The sequence below is a fragment of the Theropithecus gelada genome, chromosome 20 (assembly GCF_003255815.1).
Source record: "Theropithecus gelada isolate Dixy chromosome 20, Tgel_1.0, whole genome shotgun sequence".
NCBI classification, from domain to species: Eukaryota; Metazoa; Chordata; class Mammalia; order Primates; family Cercopithecidae; genus Theropithecus; species Theropithecus gelada.
Window position 1 is genome coordinate 13,586,768 of NC_037688.1, and position 19,717 is coordinate 13,606,484.

At 46.6% G+C, this 19,717-nt stretch overlaps 1 protein-coding gene across 2 annotated transcripts in view; it reads right to left on the reverse strand.

Annotated features, from left to right (window-relative positions):
- Positions 1-701: 701 nt before the first annotated feature.
- The window catches only part of LOC112613977 (liver carboxylesterase 1), a 35,758-nt gene continuing 16,742 nt past the window's right edge, over positions 702-19,717 (reverse strand). For both annotated transcript variants that reach the window (XM_025369957.1, XM_025369958.1), the window contains exons 6-14: positions 19,325-19,432; positions 15,887-15,991; positions 14,362-14,400; positions 10,110-10,250; positions 8,148-8,228; positions 7,736-7,883; positions 3,498-3,629; positions 1,366-1,438; positions 702-1,065 (exon numbers count right to left, since the gene is read on the reverse strand). In XM_025369957.1, coding sequence (XP_025225742.1) covers positions 882-1,065; positions 1,366-1,438; positions 3,498-3,629; positions 7,736-7,883; positions 8,148-8,228; positions 10,110-10,250; positions 14,362-14,400; positions 15,887-15,991; positions 19,325-19,432 — 1,011 coding nt within the window. In that variant the 3' untranslated portion in view covers positions 702-881. The remainder of the gene's footprint in view (positions 1,066-1,365; positions 1,439-3,497; positions 3,630-7,735; positions 7,884-8,147; positions 8,229-10,109; positions 10,251-14,361; positions 14,401-15,886; positions 15,992-19,324; positions 19,433-19,717) is intronic.

Below are 19,717 nucleotides of genomic sequence, written 5' to 3' on the forward strand. Positions count from 1 at the left end.
ATGTGCCTTGCAACTTCAGCTCTTTCATGTAGGAAAAGTTATGATTTTGAGGACAATCCAGCTTCCTCTTGCTGATAAGGCGGTTTTGACATGCTTTAGAGTTTTCTACGTACTAACAGAATCCAGAAATCACCCGTGGGATTCTGAAAGACACAGTATTAGGATGACCCTCTGGAGACCTACTCCAAAGTGGTCACTGCCCACACCAGAAGTGGTCCAGGCTACAGAAGGAGTTTAGACCAGTTGTTGGAAGACACAGCCTCATGGGGGGTTTTGAGAGGATAGTGCACATACTCAGAAAGGTGTTGTAGGCCTGTGCAAGGGTCAGCAAATGCCATGCAACAGTACCACAGGATCACCTCAGCATGTCTCCCTCTTCCCTGATCTAGGCACATTCTCAGCCTGGGCCACTTCCATTTCCACAATCAGTTCCAAAGAGAGGGTCTGGATGCTACACTCTGGCCATCCCAACTCCTATTGTTGGAAATTGCTGGGGACCCAGAAACATGCAACAGGCCCAGAGCTCCCCTGAGCACCATCCATGGCTGAGCCCTCTGGGCTCTGCTCGTCCTGAGGCCTGGTCATCCCCAGAAGAGCCACCTTCCTTCTCACATTGCCTATTTCAGCATCATTCTGTCTCTGAGGACAATGGATTAATCTCCAGTACAAGACACAAGCACTAATTTGGCCTTCAAAAGATACTTTATTCCCAAAGCTGAGATCACAAATACAAAACTTCCTTCTTCATGGCCTCTGCCCCCTGCCCCCCGCCACCAGACAATTCCCCAGCCACGGTAAGATGCCTTCTGAACCTGCAATCCCTTTCACAAAAGACCCCAGTTTTGCTCTTCCAGGTCCCCGAGGCTGGCTGGATCTTCTATTCATAGCTCAATGTGTTCTGTCTGGGGAGGGGTCTCCACTGCCTTCTTGGCAAAGAGTTTGGTCCAGAAAGCCACTTCCTTGTCCTTCAGCTTCTGGGCCACCTGGGTGTTGGCACCAATCTGCAGGTACCCTTCCTCCTGATTGTACTCTGGCCAGGGGGGCAGCCCTTCCCCATTGGGGTTTCTGGAAACAGAATGAAATAGAATTGCCCCACAGCTGCTGTGTGTTCCTAACAATCTTCTGAGATGTGCGAGGATGCCCAAGTTATCTCTGTCAAGAGGCTTGTATACCTCCCAAGATGGGGAGCTGACTATCTCTGGGAGTGGCCTCTCCATTTGTGGATAGCTCTCATTGTCAGAGTGCTATGGTCACAGTGTCAGGAGTTTGATCACTAGAACCTTAGAAGCTGCCCCTTCCCAATAGGCATGTTCAGCCCGCTCCCCGCCTTCACCAGTCCTGCTCTGTCTTTGCCAAGAGCCTCACCCATTGCGAGCAAAGTTGGCCCAGAATTTCATCACCATCTTGCTGAGTCTGATCTCCTCTTCTGAGGCACCCTCTGTGGGGAAGAAGAAAAACAGCCTTTGTGACACAAAGTGTAATCTGCAGACCTGCAGCATCAACATCACGTGGGAGCCTGCTAGAAACACAGTCTTGGCGAATGCTTCACACCCACTGAGCTGAGGTCTGCAATTTTAAAAGATCCTGGTGGATCTGTGTGTACTTTACCTTTGAGTATATCTGACTTAGGGCTCAGCAATGGGCATGCGTCATTCCATGTGCTGGCTGCCTTTCTCTCCTGTGACCCTTGTCTGCCTCCTCCCCCCTCAGGGTCACAGGCAATGCCACATCCCAGGGTTTCCTCTATGGCAGCCCCACCTCCCAGGGTTGCTCTCTCTTGGGTCTTTTCTGACTCCCCGGCACACACCCACAATTCACATTCTAGAAAACAACAGAACTGCAAGGCTCCTAAGCATGCACAGTCAGATGCCCAGAGGCGCTGGTGTGTTCTGAGCAGCCATGGGGTGAGTCCCATGTGATCTGTAACTGCTGAGAGTTAAGGTTTAGAAGACACTGTGAGAGGACTTTTTAAAATATTGTATAATGTAAACTGAAAATAAAACCCTAACACCCCCAGCTGACCGAACAGACCCTCTCTGGGCTAAGGAGAGTCCAGAAAATCCTTCAACTGTGTTCCTGCCTGGGAACGGACAGGAGGTCAGACACGCCTCATAATATTCCGTCTCTTTTGTGGTTTAGACACCACTGACCAGCATCAGCAATAAAATAAAGGTCGTCATTCTGACAGAACACTCTCTTTGTGGCAATAAGACACCAAATTAAAAATGAGACCTAAGGCCACATCGGGCAAGGGTTCTGGCCTATATCTCTCCCCTTAAAGAATCCACTCTGTTCTCACTGCCACGAGGTGCTTCTGTTTCTCTGGCAGCTAAATAAGCACTGGCTTGGACTTAAGCAAAATGAAAACAATTACAACAGCTGCAGCTGGGATACGCAGACAAACAGAACCCTGACTCTCCAGTCTTAACTATGGCTTTGATTGCATAAGAGACTGATTTCAGTAACTTTCTCCAGATAAGAACATCACCAACCACGCACTGGACCTGGCCGGTGTACAGAGGCTGCTCACTTGCTGGGCTTTATGTCCTGAGAAGATCTTTGGACTTATAGGCCCTAATTATAATATATTTAAATATTAGGTCTCCACTACCAGGTGAACATGGGCCATGTTACATGCATGTTTAATACACATGTGTCAAGACTGTCTTCATGAATATCCATTGCTCCCCCTGTAACCTGTTGAACATGTGTGTTTAGCAAATCCACTCACATAAAGCTGCTACCCAACCCCTCCTCGATCAATGAGCCTATGTCTGGGCTTGGCCAGAGGCACCTTCCCAGCCTGTGGGATGGCCACCTTGCTGGCTATAAAGCATATCAAAAATAAAGTCTCCTCTCCTATTCCAAATTCATGCATCCTGTGATTTATAAATTAACAATTATTAAATGTATTAAATTTAAAGGTTTATGATTTTTTGTTAGAGACAGGCAGAAAGACAAACAGATACACATTAGACCTGACTCAGGGTTAACACCAATTCTAACCTCACCCTCAGTCACATTCTCAGCACTCCTGGGAGAGGGAAATTGATCGGTGGCTTCTCAACCTAGAGCAGGGCCCTGCATGTGTCCCACCACTTATCTTGATGACACAGCCCAGGATTCTGAGTGTCTGTGCAGAGACCACCTGAATACACATCTTCCCTCAGGTGTGTTAGAGCAGGAGGAACCTGGGGCACAACCCAATGACATTAAACCCCGTCATAGTGAATCCTGCGAGAGACCACCCCACATCTGTCTTGTTGATGACACAGCCCAGGATTCTGAGCGTCTGTGCAGAGGGCACATGAAGATACATCCCCCCTCACATGTGTTAGAGCGGGAGGAAGCCCAGGGACTACCCAATGAAGTTCAACCCTGTTATAGAGAATCAGGAAACTAAGACCAGGAGAGGAGAAACTTGCTAAAGCTCACGACACTAACACTGGAACCCAGGTCTCCTAACTCCAAGCTCACGGACAGCAAGGAGCCATTACCTTTTAAAAATGGAGCCCCAAAGACAGAGAAGAGCTCGTCCCCGTGGTCTCCTATCACCGTCTTGGGTTTCATGTCTGATGAGAAGCTTGGACGATACTGAAACTCATACATGTAGGTGGGCGCTCCAGCATCTGAGAAGACAAGGATTCATGCTCAGTTCATGTTGCCCGACACACACCTGGAGGCTACCAAGGTCTCCAGCTCTGCAGGAAACCTCGGGTTGTCAGCACAGTAGAGAAACAGAGTCACAGGAAAGCTCAGTGACGTGCTCCGGGCTGCATAGCTGGTTGACGTGGAACTGGAATTTGAGCCAGATATTTGCTCAATGAACAAATGTTTAATGAACGAATGTGAAAATCCTGGGTCAATTCATTTAAAATAACTGCCAGTGCAGGGACCCTGACTCAGCCTCATAAACCCCTTTGCCTGCTGATGAATTCTCACAGAAGAAAATCTCTCTACATCTGGTTACACTGGATGCAATTCACTGATAACAGTCTCACATTCATTCACTTGGACGCCATCTCCACCCTGACAAGTGTCTTCTGTTTTGCCTCGTTTTGAGCATTTCCAGTGTTTTTCTCACCCATCCTGAGAAGACTGAAGCAAATCCAAGTTGCGTGTCTGAATGTGAGGCCATTTAAATACAAACATACGCAGAGAGGGAACAATCTGCCTCTTGTGTCTCAGGAATCTGTGGCGCTCACTGCTTTATATCTCACTGTCCCCATGTGTCTTGCTGCCTGCCTGGCCTGGGAGTGTTAGGGTGTTAAGGCATTAAAGTCCTGGCAGAGAAAAGAAGAGGCTGACCAAAGGGTAATGGCCTTGCCTCTCCCCTGTCCTCTCTCCTTCTGCTCTGCCCTCCTATCCCAGCAACAAAGCTCTCCTGTCCCAGCCCCAAGAAGATGCCAATTTCCCAATGATTGGCTTATTGGAGCCACACACCACTGCCCCTTCAGGGCTACCTCGCGGGCCGCCTGGCCCTGTGCCTCAGCACTTTGCATTGGTCATGATACCCACCGAGAAGTGACACTAAGAAGGAAAGAGTCAGGGCAATGCCAGGCTGGTGGAGAAAATTTACAATGTCTTCCCTTTGGGTACAGTAAGAAATTTGGAAAATAAGATTAAAACAACTAGGAATAATTAGAAGAGACAAAAATATGGAAACATATAAAGCAAAACTAGATATCACTCATAATTCCACTACCTGAGGCAAGGGCTATGCATTTTTTGTATTTCCTTCTAAAATTTTTCCATATCCTATCATTTAAAAATCCATTTTAACAATCAAATTTAGAATATCACTTGTAACTCAACCACTCAGAATATTTCTTTTTGATTTTAGCATACCTGTCTTTCACGTATATAAACTTGGGATGATATGATTTTGTAGTGTATATATACCATATATTATATTCAGTATTTTGTAGTATAATTATTTCCTTTTTAAATGTGTTTGTATAAACAGGATCTCACTATGTTCCCCAGGCTGGTCTTGAAATCCTAGGCCCTCACAGTCTTCCCACTTCAGCCTCTCAAAGTGCTGAGAGTATTGGCATGAGCCACCACCTCCAGCCATTATTTCTTAACATCCTTAAATATTCATCCACAAAAGGATTTAACAATGGGAGCTCACGCACCCTAACCTTGTGCCCCACCCGCACATGTCATTTCAATGCGAGAATGAAGAAGAATCTATTCACTCATCTTTGTCAGTCTCCTTCACTGCACCCTCGGCTCAGCAGGAAGCGTGCTTGGGAAGATACCATCCTTCTGTGGCTCTGTAATCCACCTGTTAAATGGCTGCTTCAAGGTCAAGCAAAACTTACTAAAGGGAGGGTTTGACCTCGCCTTTGCCCCTTGAACATTTTCCAAGGAAACTCAGAGCCAACCATAGAAGAAAGAGCTTTGGGGAATGAGAGAACTTATTACAGGCAGCATGCTGCCCAAAACATACTTTGTAAAACTCTTTGGTTAAAGCCATTGATATTTATACAATTCTTACAATCACAACACAAGTCTTCAGAAGAAAGTAGGGCACAGATATGGGTAATGACAATTCGGCACAATAAGAGAAGCAGAGACAAGGAGAGGGCTAGTCATGAAAGACATACAGATTAAAACAGGCTGATGTGCTTCTTGTTGGTGGGGAAGGCTTATGAAACTGGCAGTGTTATGTTAATTTTTAACCTTAGCATCCCAAATGAGAGGGAAAATTAAGAAATCCACATTCTTATGCAATGGAATGCAATTTTGCAGTATTTGCTCAGAATTCTAAAACACTTCTATTGTCCAGCATATTTGTTCACTTCTAAAAATAATCCAAAGAAAATTTTTAGACATGTGGTTAGAGACTTATGAACATTAGGCTGAGCACAATGTTATTGTAGCATCAGAGTGTGAGCACCCAGGCTAAATGCATAATAGGATAGGAATATTAAATTCAATTTAATACAGCCATTTCATGGAATAAGGAATGCTTTGATGAATTTGTATCAACATTCAGAAAATCCTCACAACATAGTGTTGTATGAACAAAAGTAAAATATAAAATTGATTCTTAAAGTATATAGGACATGGAAAATCTTTAGATGAAAACACAAAAAATTTATACCACTTGCCTCTAGGTAGTGGAATTACGAGTGATACCTAGTTTCTTCTTTCGGTGTTTCCATATTTTTGAAACTTTCTATAATTTTACATATTAATTTTATATTCAGAAATGTTATTTTTATCAAAAAGTGTGAGACACGACAATAGGGGAAAGTTGATAAAATCTGTTGTTCTGGGGGAAAAAAAAAGACAAAAAAACACGCTGAAAGTCATGGGAAATCAGATGAAAAACAGAAGTTCAGTATTGCTCAAACCATGGGAAGATGGAGATGCGAACATTATATATAGATCAGATGCACAGTATGGGGCAAGGTCAAGTTTAAGAAAGAACAGATTCAACTGCAGTGGTCCTGGTTATAGGGTTTAATCAGGACCCTGTGAAGAAGTGAGAGTTATGAGCGCCGGCCCCCTCCTGTGCAAACCAGTGTCTGGGCACCTGTTAGATCAGCTTTAGCTAGTTTTTATCATGCTTATGAAGTTCCAAATTTAAAAACCCTTCCAGCATGGTTAGAGAAAGGACATCTCCTGGCTTGCAGGCTAGGAGAATGAGAGCTGGAAGAAAGAGTCCTGTGAGCCCCCTCTAGTTGGCACCCAGGAAAGGACACTGGTTGAAGGCTCTTGCATGAGTTGTTTATTCCCTCTAGATGAGCCCACGTATCCCTAACTTCTCGCCCCACCCACACAGCCTTGGGTCAGTGGTAGAAGGTCCTGCATAGACCCTGCCCTGGACCTGTGCTTGCCCATTACTGCACACACCGAGATAGACAAAAGCCAGTCTCAGACATTGCCATTCTTCAGACCACCTCCCCCACACCCGCCCTGGCTCCTCCCTTTGGCCTTCTTGGTCCTGGACAATCCTCCGGATCCCATGCAGGGCTCCCACTTTTTATCCAGCTCCAATACTTAACAAACTTGTTTGCAGCCGGCTTGGACCTTAAATACCTCGCACGATTCATCTTTCAATATTTGTCCCACAGCAGCCCTGTGTCCCACGATAACTCCAGGCATGAAGCCCTTGCAGCAGATGCTGTCAGTGTCTCACCCATATCCCTTCCTCCTGGTCATGCCAGCCTGAGTTCCACCTCCAGCATCTGTAGGGCCCGGCCTGAGGCCTTTGTCTGGTCACAAGAGACTACTCTGCCCTTGTGTGCAGCAGGTCAAAGTCACAGGGAATAAACAACTCCTTGCAAGAGCCTTCAACCAATCACAAGCAGAATCTGGGAGACAAATACCCTGTCTCCCTTGCCACTCAGATGGGACGCCCCTGAGCACTGTATTCTCTGTGTTTCCTTGAGTTTCCCAGCTCCAATTGTCCACAGTGGATACTCCTTGGCAATGCATCATGGATTGGATTCCATCTCTTTCCTCTCTCACTTCCCCACATCCCTATTGCAGTTATCTGGGATCACCAACTTAAAAAACCACTTGCCTCTGGATTTTTTTTCTCAGTCTGAGGCTGGCATAAACCAAAATAAGACAGAACCTAACGCCATGCCATATGGAATCAGCTTTTGAAGCCTGACCCTTGGCTGTTTCCAGGTCTGTCTATGCTGGGAGGTAGGCGGGTCACATACAGAAGCTGGTAGGGTCCATGTCCCTCCCCTGTTCGACCTCTGGGACTCACCTCTGTGGTGCCGGGCCACAATCACAGACGGGACACAAAACATCACATCTGCTATCAAGTCCAGGAACAGGTCTTTCTTTTTGACAGGGTCATCTGTTCCTCCTAAGTATTTCTCAGTGGCTTCTGGAATCAGTTCCTTAGCAATGTACTGAAATAGATCAATAAAGTGGCCACAATCCCCTGGTGAGTGATGCTGCTTCTCCAGCCCACTGGGAAGGCCTGCCTCAATAGTGAATCTCATGAGCCCTGTGCAACTCCCTGATAGGATGGAAAGCAAAGTGGGAAAGGTGGAAAGATGGGGCAAACCCTGAGGCCCCAGTCTTCATTTTGCCATTTAATTGCTGTACGATTTGTGGCAACTCATTGTCCCTCTCTGCGTCTCAGCCAATTCCCACGATTCTTAGACTCTTACAACAAGGGGATAGGACTTCCACAAGAGTGACATGGCTGTCTTCTGGTCCAGTTTCCCTTCGGAGAGTGGATAGCCCATCGACTGTTAAAAAAAAAAGTTAAGCATTTATGAATCATTGCGAATTAATGAGAAGAAACAAATTGACCAACCAACCAAACCAATGCAGACTGAAAGTCCTCTAATTTGGGGGGCTTTTAAGGACATGGGTCTTTTCTGAAATGGGCAAAATCAATTAATCAAATGGGCTTATATCCAGAAACTCAAGCATTGCAAAGATTACCAAAAAAAAAAAAAAAGAAAAAATTTTTGGAGAAGCTGTGGCAGTATTTTGTGGTGTGTGTGTGTGTGTGTGTGTGTGTGTGTGTGTCTGGGATCCCTATAGTGGTCAGTGACATGGAGAGCCAAGGTTTCTACCAGGTCGGTGTGGAATGGAGGACTCTGGAGAAGAGGATGTAGACCTCCCAAGTACTGCCACGTGTCACAGATGACACTGAAAGCCTTAGATCCTGCCTTCATGGCTTTGGTCTTTGGTAGAACCTCTGAAATCCTTCTGAGGGGTGAACTGCACATCTCTATGCACATAACATTTCTTCCCAAACCTCTGCACTCAGAGACTCGATCAAACTCTAGCATCGCTTATAGCAGCTTAAGGCTGTGTCCTTAGAATGACCCCAGTATCCTTAACATACCTGCCTGGGAAGGCTCAACCTTGCCAGGACAATGTACTCTGCTCCAGCCAAAAACTGGACAGAAGCAGAAAGGCCACTGAACCCAATTAGAGCAGTTACTTTAGAACACCTGCAATGACAAACCCTTTCTCTGCCCTTAGGGTGTGAATCTACCACCCAACCCTGTTTCCTGGAGGACCTGAGAGCCTTCTCCTTGCAATGCAAACATTCAGGAAGCTCACTCCTGATCTTCCCAGTCCCTGTGGAAGGAGTAGAGGCTGACTTCAGTGGGTTCTTCCTGCAGTCTAACGCATGGCTTCCTGTCCTGAAGATAAGAGAAGTTTGTTTCTGCCCCAGGTGAGCCAAGATGAAGACATCCAGGTGGCCTAGCCACACGGACCAAGCCCCTCCCACAGACCACAGTGTGTTTCCCTTGGCACACCTGGCCTATGAAACATTGCCAGGCTTCTGTTTCGGGGATGTGAGTCCTGTCCATGCTGGACTGTTTTCCCTATTGCAATCATGTCACTGAATAAACCCGTCCTACAACTTTAACCAGGGTCAGCTTTGTTTATCTTCAACTGGAAGGAGAACCCTTCTTTACTTCTAGAAGTCAATCGCTTTTTCTATTTATTTGTTTCCATCTTTTATTTGAGGTTTGGGGGTACCTGTGCAGGTTTCGTCATGGGTAATTTGGGTCTTTGGAGTTTGCTGCATAGATTATTTTATCACCAGGTATTTATCATGGCACCCGATTAGGTAGCTTTTCCATCCTCATCTTCCTCTGACCCTCCACTCTCAAGTAAACCCTGATGTCTACTATTCCCTAGAAGTCAACAGTAACTCAAGAAGCCACTTTCTTTGGATATTTCCAATGAGATGATGAAGAGCATGAGTGATTTTCAGGGGAACTATGCATAGCCAGCCCAAGGTGGGAAGCCAGGAAGCCCCTGACTGACTGCGTCTCTGTACTCCTCAACTCCTTCCCCACCCTAGGCCCCCCAGTTTTCCCATCTGCACAGTTATTTTCTCTACTGGCCCTCCCAGAACACTTCAGGATTCTTCAATAGGAAGACAATCAGAGAATCTAGGGAGAGGGAATCCCAGGGCTTTGACACCCAGATGACAACTGTGCAATCGTAGAGAAGGTTTCCATGGAAATGGTAACTCCTGCTGAAGGGGACAGCTGCCAGGGACTCAGAGTGGGGCTCAGAGAGGGAAGCACTCCTGGGACCAGAGACGGGAGGGCTGATGGGGATGGTTGAGTCCCTCCAAGAATCTTGTGCCTTCTCACCATTGGAAGAATCCAGCCAAACTCCTGCTTGTTAATTCCGACCATGTAGGGGACAGTGTGGAACTTCCTTTCAGCCTGAAGCTCTTCAGGTGTTTTCGGCAGCAGCAGCCCATCAATCACGGTGGTCAATAAAGGGTGACTCTGGGAGAGAGCAATGCAGTGCCTGTGATTCCCTCCCTGGTCACACCCATGTCCCCAACTCTGCCTGTCTGAGGGTGAGACCAGTACCACAGACCAGCATGACTATGGGCCGTGGCTGCACATGCTCAGAGTCCTAACTTAACGGGGTAGGTCTCTGTGACTCAGGGGTAGAACTTCAGGCAGAGGCTAACACTGGTCAGGTGATGAGGAGAGGAAGGAATCTTCACTCAGATTGAAATATATGTATTATCTATATAAAATTACATGCCTATATATTTCAATTTGAAGCGCATGCATTTCCCTCTCTCTATCCACAGTTGATTTTTGGTAGTCCTGGCAATTGTTTCCAATAAAGCTCCCATGAGCGCTGAATTAGAGAATACAGAGTCATCACTCAAAGGGGAAATACCGGGTTAGGCTCTTGCAAACCTCTGGCCACAACATTTTCATCAACCTTTTTTTATGTGTGGGTTTCTGTTGAAAGACACTTCCACAGCTCCATCCCACACAAGAGATGTTACTTTAGCCCTTTCCATCACAGCCTCATGTATGAATCGGCCAATTTCCTTCTCCTTTTTCTGAACGTGCTATTTTGTGGATTTGTCAACACCGAATGCATGGCCAGCAGCACTGCAGCTCCTGCCTCACCCAAGCTTGTCTCACACAGGCACCTTCCCCGTAAGGCACAGCACAGCCTGCTTAGCTCAGGAATGCCAGACAGGCGCGCTCCTCTTGGGGCCACTCTAAACAGTGACATTACCACAAAAAGCACAAAAATGCAGAACACATGGCACTAAATAGACCATGAAGAGGACACTTGTTAGCACGAGAGATGAAACGAAAAGACAGAGGTGGCCTTCTCGGATCTCAGATGGAACGTGCCCATCATGCAAATCCACCTTCCCCTGTTCTGTACCTGCCTGTGTGTGACCACGAAAGTGCCACCAGTATCGATTTTGGGGTTATAAGGACATTTTAGCAAGCAGGTGAATTTATAAACGCAGAATCCATGATTAATGAGGAGAGATGGTGCTATCTATCTGAATTTAAACAAGAGCTCTTGCTGATCCATGGGTGGTTTTGAGGAGGTACTGAATCGTCATCACTCAAGGAGACTAGACTAGGACTTGATTCCCTATTAGAGAGAAAATCATGAAGAAAAGAATCAGTGATGAACTCACAGTATTTTGATCCATGTCTTAATTTTAGGTTTTACCTTTGATGAATAATTTTTATGCTGTCACAGATTAGAGAGAGCCTGACTCACGTGTTGCCATCAGGGCAGCTGGTCCTGGGTAGTTATATTTTTATATTTCATATTTAGTCATAATGGTGTAGTTGCTAAGATAGAGCATGGACATTGAAAGCAGATTAACTGGATCTGAAGCCTGGCTCTGCTACTTACTGGCTGGGAGTTTCACCTGTTTGGGCCTCAGTTTTCTCATCTAAGAGGTGAGTTATTGTGAGAATTAAATGGCTGAACACATGTGAAATACTTACCACAGCACCTGGTGTCTGGAAGGGCTGAGTGAATGTTAGGTATTACTTGTTAGCAAGGTTGCTGCGGGTCCCTCTCCTAGACCCCAATCCTCTGTGCCATCTTCCCAGTTCCACGCCCCATGGGCTGTATTTCCCTCCTGGAGATCAGATGGAACTGGACAATTCCTAGCCTTTGAGACCCTATGGCTCGCGGGACTTTGGTCTGCTCTACAAAAGCCAATGACTGACAAGCTAGTTCGGGCTGCCTGGGGAGATGTTCTGCGAAGTGGAGCAGACCCAGCTGGACAAGGTACAGATCCTAATCCAATATGACTGAAAATACGGAACAGGATGGGAGTGCAAGTCTGGCCTCCTTGAGAAGCTCTCCAGGAAGGTCTGCCCTGGGAGGCCAGCAAGAGGAGCAACTCCTCTGGAAGGAGATGCAGGGCAGGCTACATGGAGGAGGTGCTGCCCACCTGCGGTGGGCTCTGGGGAGTGAATGATATTGACAGGTGAGGAAAGGAGTGAGAATTTCTAAACAGTGGGAATTGCATGAGCAAAAGGACACAGGTGTCACTGTGCAAGGTCAATTCCAGAAACACCCAAGAGTTCTGGGCTTGGAGAAATGCCATGTGGCAAAGTGTAGAGGGAGGGACAGGTGCAGAGCCTACCTTCTGCACAGTCTGGCACACAGTGAGCATGCAGGTGTGCTTTGAAGGCCTAACTCCATGGAGGGAAGGGGATGTGTCTCATAAGGAAGGCCAGGCTTTTAAGAAGTGGGGGTGACATACTCTAACTCTGTTAAGGAAGGCGAGTCTGGCTGCACAAAGAGACATGGAAATGGGGATGGAAGGTGAAGTAGAAGATATAAAAGTTGAGGCAAGAGACAGGAGCAGCCCGCTTGGGCAGCAGCCATGCAGAAGACTCCCATCAGCAACAATGACAAGTGATTGCCACTGTCCACTCAGAGTTTTCAACTGCCTGCCCTGTATGGGCATGACCTTGCTTATGTCAGAAAACTCAGGGTATCCTCCAATCCCCTCTCTTTCTCGCTCGCTGCATCCTGTCCATCAGCAAATCCTCTCAGCTATTCCTTCAAAGATATCCAGACTCCAACCACTCCTCCCATCCCCACTGCCACAGCTCTGTCTAAGCAGCCAGGAGCCCTTGCCTGGATTATGGCAATGCAGTGGCCACCCAGTTGGTCAAATGCATCCACTCTGCCCCTTTCCTACAGTCTATTTGAACACCAGAGGCAGAGACCTTTGTGAGGTCTAAGATCATGTGACTCCTCTGTTCAAAACCTCCAAAGGCTTCCCATCTTGCTCTGAAGCCAAATCCAAGTACTTTGAATGATCCCTCTCCCACCACCCATTAACCTCTTTAGCCTCAAGCCAGTCTATCCGCACACTCGGTCCTGTCCAGTCAAACTGGCCACTTCCATCAGGGCCTTTGCAGTGGCTGTTCCCTCTGCCTGGAATAGGCTTCTCCAGGTTTCCTGACAGCTGACTTCCCGCCTTCTCCAGAGCTTGGCTCAAATGCCACCTTCTCACTGACCCATTCCCTGATCCTGCTACTTCAATTGAAACCCCCCACAAACTCTATCCCCTAATGCTGCACACCATCAAACAGAATACACACTTGATTTGCTTTTCTATTGCACTCTCCCTGCACTGTAATGGAGGGTCCCAAGAGGGCAGGGAATCTTTCTTGTTTCACTCCTTTATCCCCAGCTCCTAAACAAGTCCTGGCACATATGAAGTGTTTATTAAGTCTTTGCTGAATGAATCTCATGTACTCCTCCCAAGACCTTTTAAGGAGAGTGCTGTGACTTCCAGGGAGGCAGCATAGAGGACAGGATTGTAAGATGCTGCAGAGGTGATATCACCAGAAACAGTCAACCCACTGGGAGGTAGGGGTGGGGGTGAGGAGATCGGGAGGATATGTTGGAGTTTCCTGTGTGCTGGGAGGAGGCGAGTGTCCTTGGACTGAGATTCAGGCTTCCCCTCTCCATGCCTAATCATCCCTGTTATCTCTGCTTCCTGATAGTGGAAGGTTCTGGTTCAGCCTCCTCCCATAGTGCCATTTTGGGGAGCAGAAAATGTAAAAAAGAAGTGGAGTGGGCAGAGTCCATTCTACGCAGAGGTGAAGCCTGGGAGCACTGGACTGGGAGTCAGGAAAATGGGTTCCAGGCCTGCCGCTAGTCCTCCTGACTGTGTTACCCAGGTGAGTCACTACGCCTGTCTGGGCCTCAGCAACAAACACACAGGAGTTACTACAATTACCCGAGAGAGGATTCTTTCACTCTTTTTTTTTTTTTTTTTTTTAATATTTTCTTAAAGTTGAAATTTTAATTCAAGACAACTTTCATAAAATACAATTATCTAAACTGACACAATAAATAAAACAAAAAGAAAATAGACCTGTAATTATTTTCACACATGAACCACACATCAGTTTTTAGGAAAATTCTATCAAATTTTGGAAATGAATTATAAAAATGAGTGAGTTAGTTCCATTTTGTTCCATCATTTGAAACAATTTGTATAATATTGATGATTCTTTCACTCTTAATTGGAGCTTAAAGGTGCTAAGACTCAAAACCTGTAATTGAGAAACAAAAGCTCCTTACCTCTCTGGGGTCTCCATGTAAATCCAGAGAGAAGAATTTCTGTGAAGACAAAGGCAGAGGATGTGGGTTAGAGGCTTCCCAGGAGAACACTGAGCTGGGTGACTGGGACAACAGAGGTGTCAGGTTCTCCCTCCTGGTGCCAAGCTGGCTGGGCCAAAAGGAAGTGGGCAGGACTCCGGCTCTGCTGGGCCTGAGCACAGGGTGAAGGCATAGCAGGGAGGGGTGGGCACAAGCATGGGAAGGATGTCCTGGGGACTCCGAGCCAGAGTCGATGGAGCTCTGGAGAGGAAGCCTGCTTATTGAGGCTGACTGGCTCCCCATCCTTCTCCCATTCTTCTTCCCCTGGAAAGAACCCATCAATTCTCCTTCAGAGACATCCTTCTTCCCCTATCACTCCATGAATTCAGATATCTATATGTGACCTGGTGTGCTCCATCTCCCTGAACATGAATATTAGTTCAGGGATGGGCATACACCCATGTCAATCCAATAGAGTATACCCCAAAACTTTTGCAGGAATTGTTTAGAAACAGATTTTTTAAGTAATAGAACATTAGTGCCACTGTCTTTAACCTTCCCCTCTGTGCTACCACCATACTCAACCTGCGAAGTATGTGAATGTGTTTCTCTTTGGATAGTTCCCTGTGAGCAAGGAGTATATCCCCTTCATGTCTATTTCACTACCACTAACACCCACCCCTACATACTGAGCATGGATGGATGGATGGATCAATGGAGGGATGGATGGAGTTGGTCAATGCATGGAGTACAGTTGAATTGGATGGACGCATTAATAGATGGGTGAAAACAAGCGGATAGCTAATAACTGGATTGTTGGTTTTGAAGGAATGGGTGATGGAGTGAAGATATAAGGTGGCTGGATGATCCATGAATGGTGGATGGATTGAAAATAGATAAATAAAAAGTTATGAACAAGCTGATATTAGATTGATAAAAAGATGTCAGTGAATTTGGATGAATTAGTGAACAGATAGATGGATAAGAAGATCATAGTAGATGGATTAATGATTGAGTGGACAGATGACTATCTTAGAACGGCAACTGAGTCAGAGTCTCAGAAAATCTAGAAAACTGGACCACCACCAGGTCTAATACAGACAGTTTCTAAGTCAACCAAGATAAATTGTGACATCTTTCTGAAAATCTTTGAGCTTAATATCTCCATCCTCCAAATTCAGGATGATGGTGTCCCCAGGGAATATGTACTGTTTAGTTTCTCAAAAATACATCTGAAAACAAGAACGGCAAAATATTAAATTTTGGTCAAATATTAAATTTGGTCAATTTTTTATCATGTTATTTTTGGACCTTTTTTTTTTTTTTTTTTTTACATTTGTGCCATTTTACAATAAAAAAGGACAAATTAGATTCCCCATTCAGATACTGACACTCCTGAGAGTTGACAAGTTGTCCAGGTAACTGTCCCAGGGCAAGAGGACAGCTGAAATGAAGAAGTCTGGGACCAAGTTTACAGAGTTTGGGCTACAGGAACAGGCACACCTACCATTTTCAATGTCGTCTCCAAGAGCTCCTCTTCCGTCTTCTGTCGCAGGCAGTGAACCATGACAGCTGAGGTGATGGTTTGACACCCAGCAGCGATAGCAATTTTCTGCAAAGATCACAGGCAGTGGTAGAGTTCAAGAGCTACGTCCCTTCCCTCCATCAACGTGGAAAGCGGCGTTCTACCCCAAGCCCACCTTATACAAGTGGCAGGGGGCAACAGAAGATACTGTAGACCTGTGGGTGTGGGTTCCAGGTCCCACAGAGTGTTGCCTCTCTTACTAATCTCAATTGTAACATGGGTCAATTATGTAATCTCTCATCTCTGCTACCTTATCTCCATTGCAATGGATGTAATGATCTCAAGCTGAATGTGTCAAGAAAGACGAGGTAGAACTGGGGTACAGAGCATGGAATCCTGAATTGCCTTGTCTGCCTTCAAATCCTGGCTGCTCCACTTACCAACCATTAGGCCGCAGGCAGTCTACCTGATTTCTTTGGGCCTTGGTTTCTCCACCCATGGATGGGAATAATGACTGCACCTACCTCATGAGTTAATAAATATGGGAGAGTGCCATGTCTCCCACACAATAAACACGTGCAGAATTGCAGGAGGTCTAGATAAGACGATTCACACAGAGGCACTTCAGAAGGTAGCGAATGTACTTTAAAGGTGAGTTCTAAAGATAAACACGATGTCTTCCCTTGTAAGACATAGTCGGGGTTTCTCAGCTGAGTGAGGCGTCTGTGGCACAGCCAGGAGTTTCCAGCTGCACATTTGTGTACTAGAGTCCTAAACAGTAATCAAGCATGACTCTTTAGGGCACAGGTTGGCAATGTGCCCATCAAAGGCCTAACAGTCTCTGCTGCAACTTCAACACTGCTGTTGACATGAAACACAGCCATAGACATGAGGTAAATGAATGGATGTCGCTGTGTTCAAAGAAAACTTCCTTTATGGACACTGAAATTTGAATTTCATGTAATTTTATGGTTCATGAAATATTATTCTTCTTTTGATTCCTTTGATTAAATATTATTCTTCTTTTGATTCCTTTGATTAAATATTATTGTTCTTTTGATTCCTTTCAATCATCAAAAATTTTTTAAATAAACATCCTTAGCTCAAGGGCCATGCAGGCATAGATCCAGATGTGGCAATGAGTGATGGTCTGTTCACCTTTGTCCTAAGTCAAGCCACAGAGCAACACCAATTAATGCACCAAGAACCTCTTTCCATCTTTAAAAAAGTGTAAAAAATATAAAAATAAAAAAGCTGTCCTGAGAGAGAGGCTCCCTTCTTCCTGTCCTGGGGATTGGAGTCAGTCTGCCCAGCACACTCTGGTTTCCTTCTTTTCTAAGGGTCCAGGGACATCTAAGCAAAGACAGGACAGTGAGCCTCTCTTCTAAGTGACCTGGAATTGGGGCGGAGAGCTGCTAATGTAAACACACTCATTTTTCACAACAGAAAAGACAGCCTGACTACTTTCTGGAACCAAAGGAGAGTCCTTAAACTTAGGGGCAGATAGGGTGCTCATGCAGACTGGAAACAAAGTGCAGCCAGAAAGAAGGGCACAGAGGGAGAGCAGGCAGGCTCCATGGTGGGGAGGCAGAGCAAGTGCACAGGCCCCCAGAGTCTGGTGCAGGATCTGGGACAGAATCAATGCCCAGGGTGTTTCTCGAGTAAATAAACAGGGAACGGGAGAAGTAGAGGGCGAGAGAGAGAGAAAGACATTCAGAGAGAGAGAGAGAAAAAAGAGTAAGAGAGTCTAGGATTCCGATTATTGTGTAATTTCTGTTTCCTGTTTTTTCACAAAGCTCAGCCTCATCCCAGACCTCTATTTCCTTCAAAAATTAATTCTACTTTTATAAAGAAGATTTTGACACAAGGTCTTGCTTTGTCATCCAGGCTGGAGTACCGAGGTGCAAACACAGTTCACTGCAGCCTAGACCTCCAGGGCTCGGGTGATCCTCCCTCTTCAGCCGCCCATGTAGATGGGCCCACAGGCTTGCACCACCATGCCCAGCTTAATATTCTTTTTTTTTTTTTTTTTTTTGTAGAGACAGGGTCTCACTTTGTTGCCCTGGCTGGTCGCAAACTCCTGGGCTCAAGCAATCCTTCTGCTTCGGCCTCCCAAATTGCAGGGATTACAGGCATGAGCCACCACACCAGGCTAATGCTCCTTCTTGACTTAAGTCGGGTCAACGGGCAACTGCTGCTTATAACCAATGAATTCTTAAAAAGTTCTCAAAAATTCTAAAAATTCTTGGCATCCCCATTTTCTCTCCTCCTATGTACTAGCCCTTTACATTTGGACGTTGTCCTCAAACAAGCTTTCATATCTACTGAAATCCTCCAAGTCACTGGCTCCAGTGGGGAATCCTCGGCCTAGGTCTGGATTCCCATTGATCACCTCTCCCTTTGGCTTCCAACCATTCTCCAGACGATGACAAAATCCTTGCCAGGGTCCTGTGCATTGTGGCCCCTGCCAACGTCCCCGCTCTCAGTACTTACCATGCTCTCCTTGCTCTCCCTGCGCTGGCCCCGTCGACCCTGTCTCTCTCTCTCCCTCATGACTGGGATGCGTCTTCCTGCCACAGGACACCCGCACTTGCTGCTCCCACTCCCTGGACGTTCCTTGCTCCTGACTCATTGGTTACTTTTCCGGCAGCCTTCTCTGGTAACCTCTTCCCGCCCCGGGACTCACTGCTCTCTTTAGATTCTGCTGTGGCAGCAAGTACCTCACCTTCACTGCTCTTGTCATAGGTGACGCTTGTAATTGTGTGATTCTGAAACTTTTTATCTATTCCCTACATTATAGCAGAAGCTTGGGGAGGTGTTAGGTGTTTGGCTATAATGCAGAGCCACATAAGGCCATATAGTGTCTACATTTCCTCCACACGGACATCTGGTTTTGAGCCAAACAATGACCTCTGCACACCTCTTGTTTTTGCCCTCACTTATTCACCTAGTTTTGTTGTGTGAACAAATGAATCAACCAGTGAATTCTCCAGGAACCAACCCTGGTGATCAGGCGCTCAGTGTGGAATTGCTCCAGGCTGACAGCCCACAAGTGGGTCCACAGGACTCAGACCCTGAGAGACACAAGACACCATCACTGCCCAACATGGCACCAGGCCCTGGCACATAGGAGGAGTGTGGGCACTGACAGGGCACTGTACTGCCTGCTGGACCATGAGCTGGAGTCCCAGCTCTGCCCTGATCACCTGCTGCCCTTGGCAAATCCCGTCCAAGCCCTGTGTCGGTTTGCCCGGCTGTGAAACTGGGATGCTGATCAAGGTATCTCCTCGCCCTTCCTGCTCAGCCATTGATGTCTCAGTGATTGTAGGAGAACATTAGCTAACACCCACCGCAAGACAGACCCCTGAGGATTCAGGAGCACAGAGCCAAGGGGGTGGGGGTATCCAGCGGGAGACCTACCTCAGCCAAGGGCTTGACATCACCTTTCTTCACCAGAACAGCAGTGAGGGCCACGCCACTCTCAGAAATGGCCCGGTGGAAGAGGTTCTTTGCCAATGGAGACAAAACCTGAGAGCAGAGTGGAGGGGAGGAGAGTTCATGCTCAGGGGTAGGGTCAGCGACTTGCTCGCTCTCCCAGGCTACATCAAACCACACTATAAAACCGACACAGGATTGAAGAATCCAGAAGTGGGCTGACCCTCTGCCCACCTTGAGGCAGGCGGAAGGCTTCCTACAACTCCCGGCACCTCTCATCTGGTTTTTCATCCCAGCTCCCCCAGTATCTCCCACACCCAATCCCCCACCCCAGCAGGACCCCTCACACACCCAGATTGTGTCTGTGTCCCATAACCT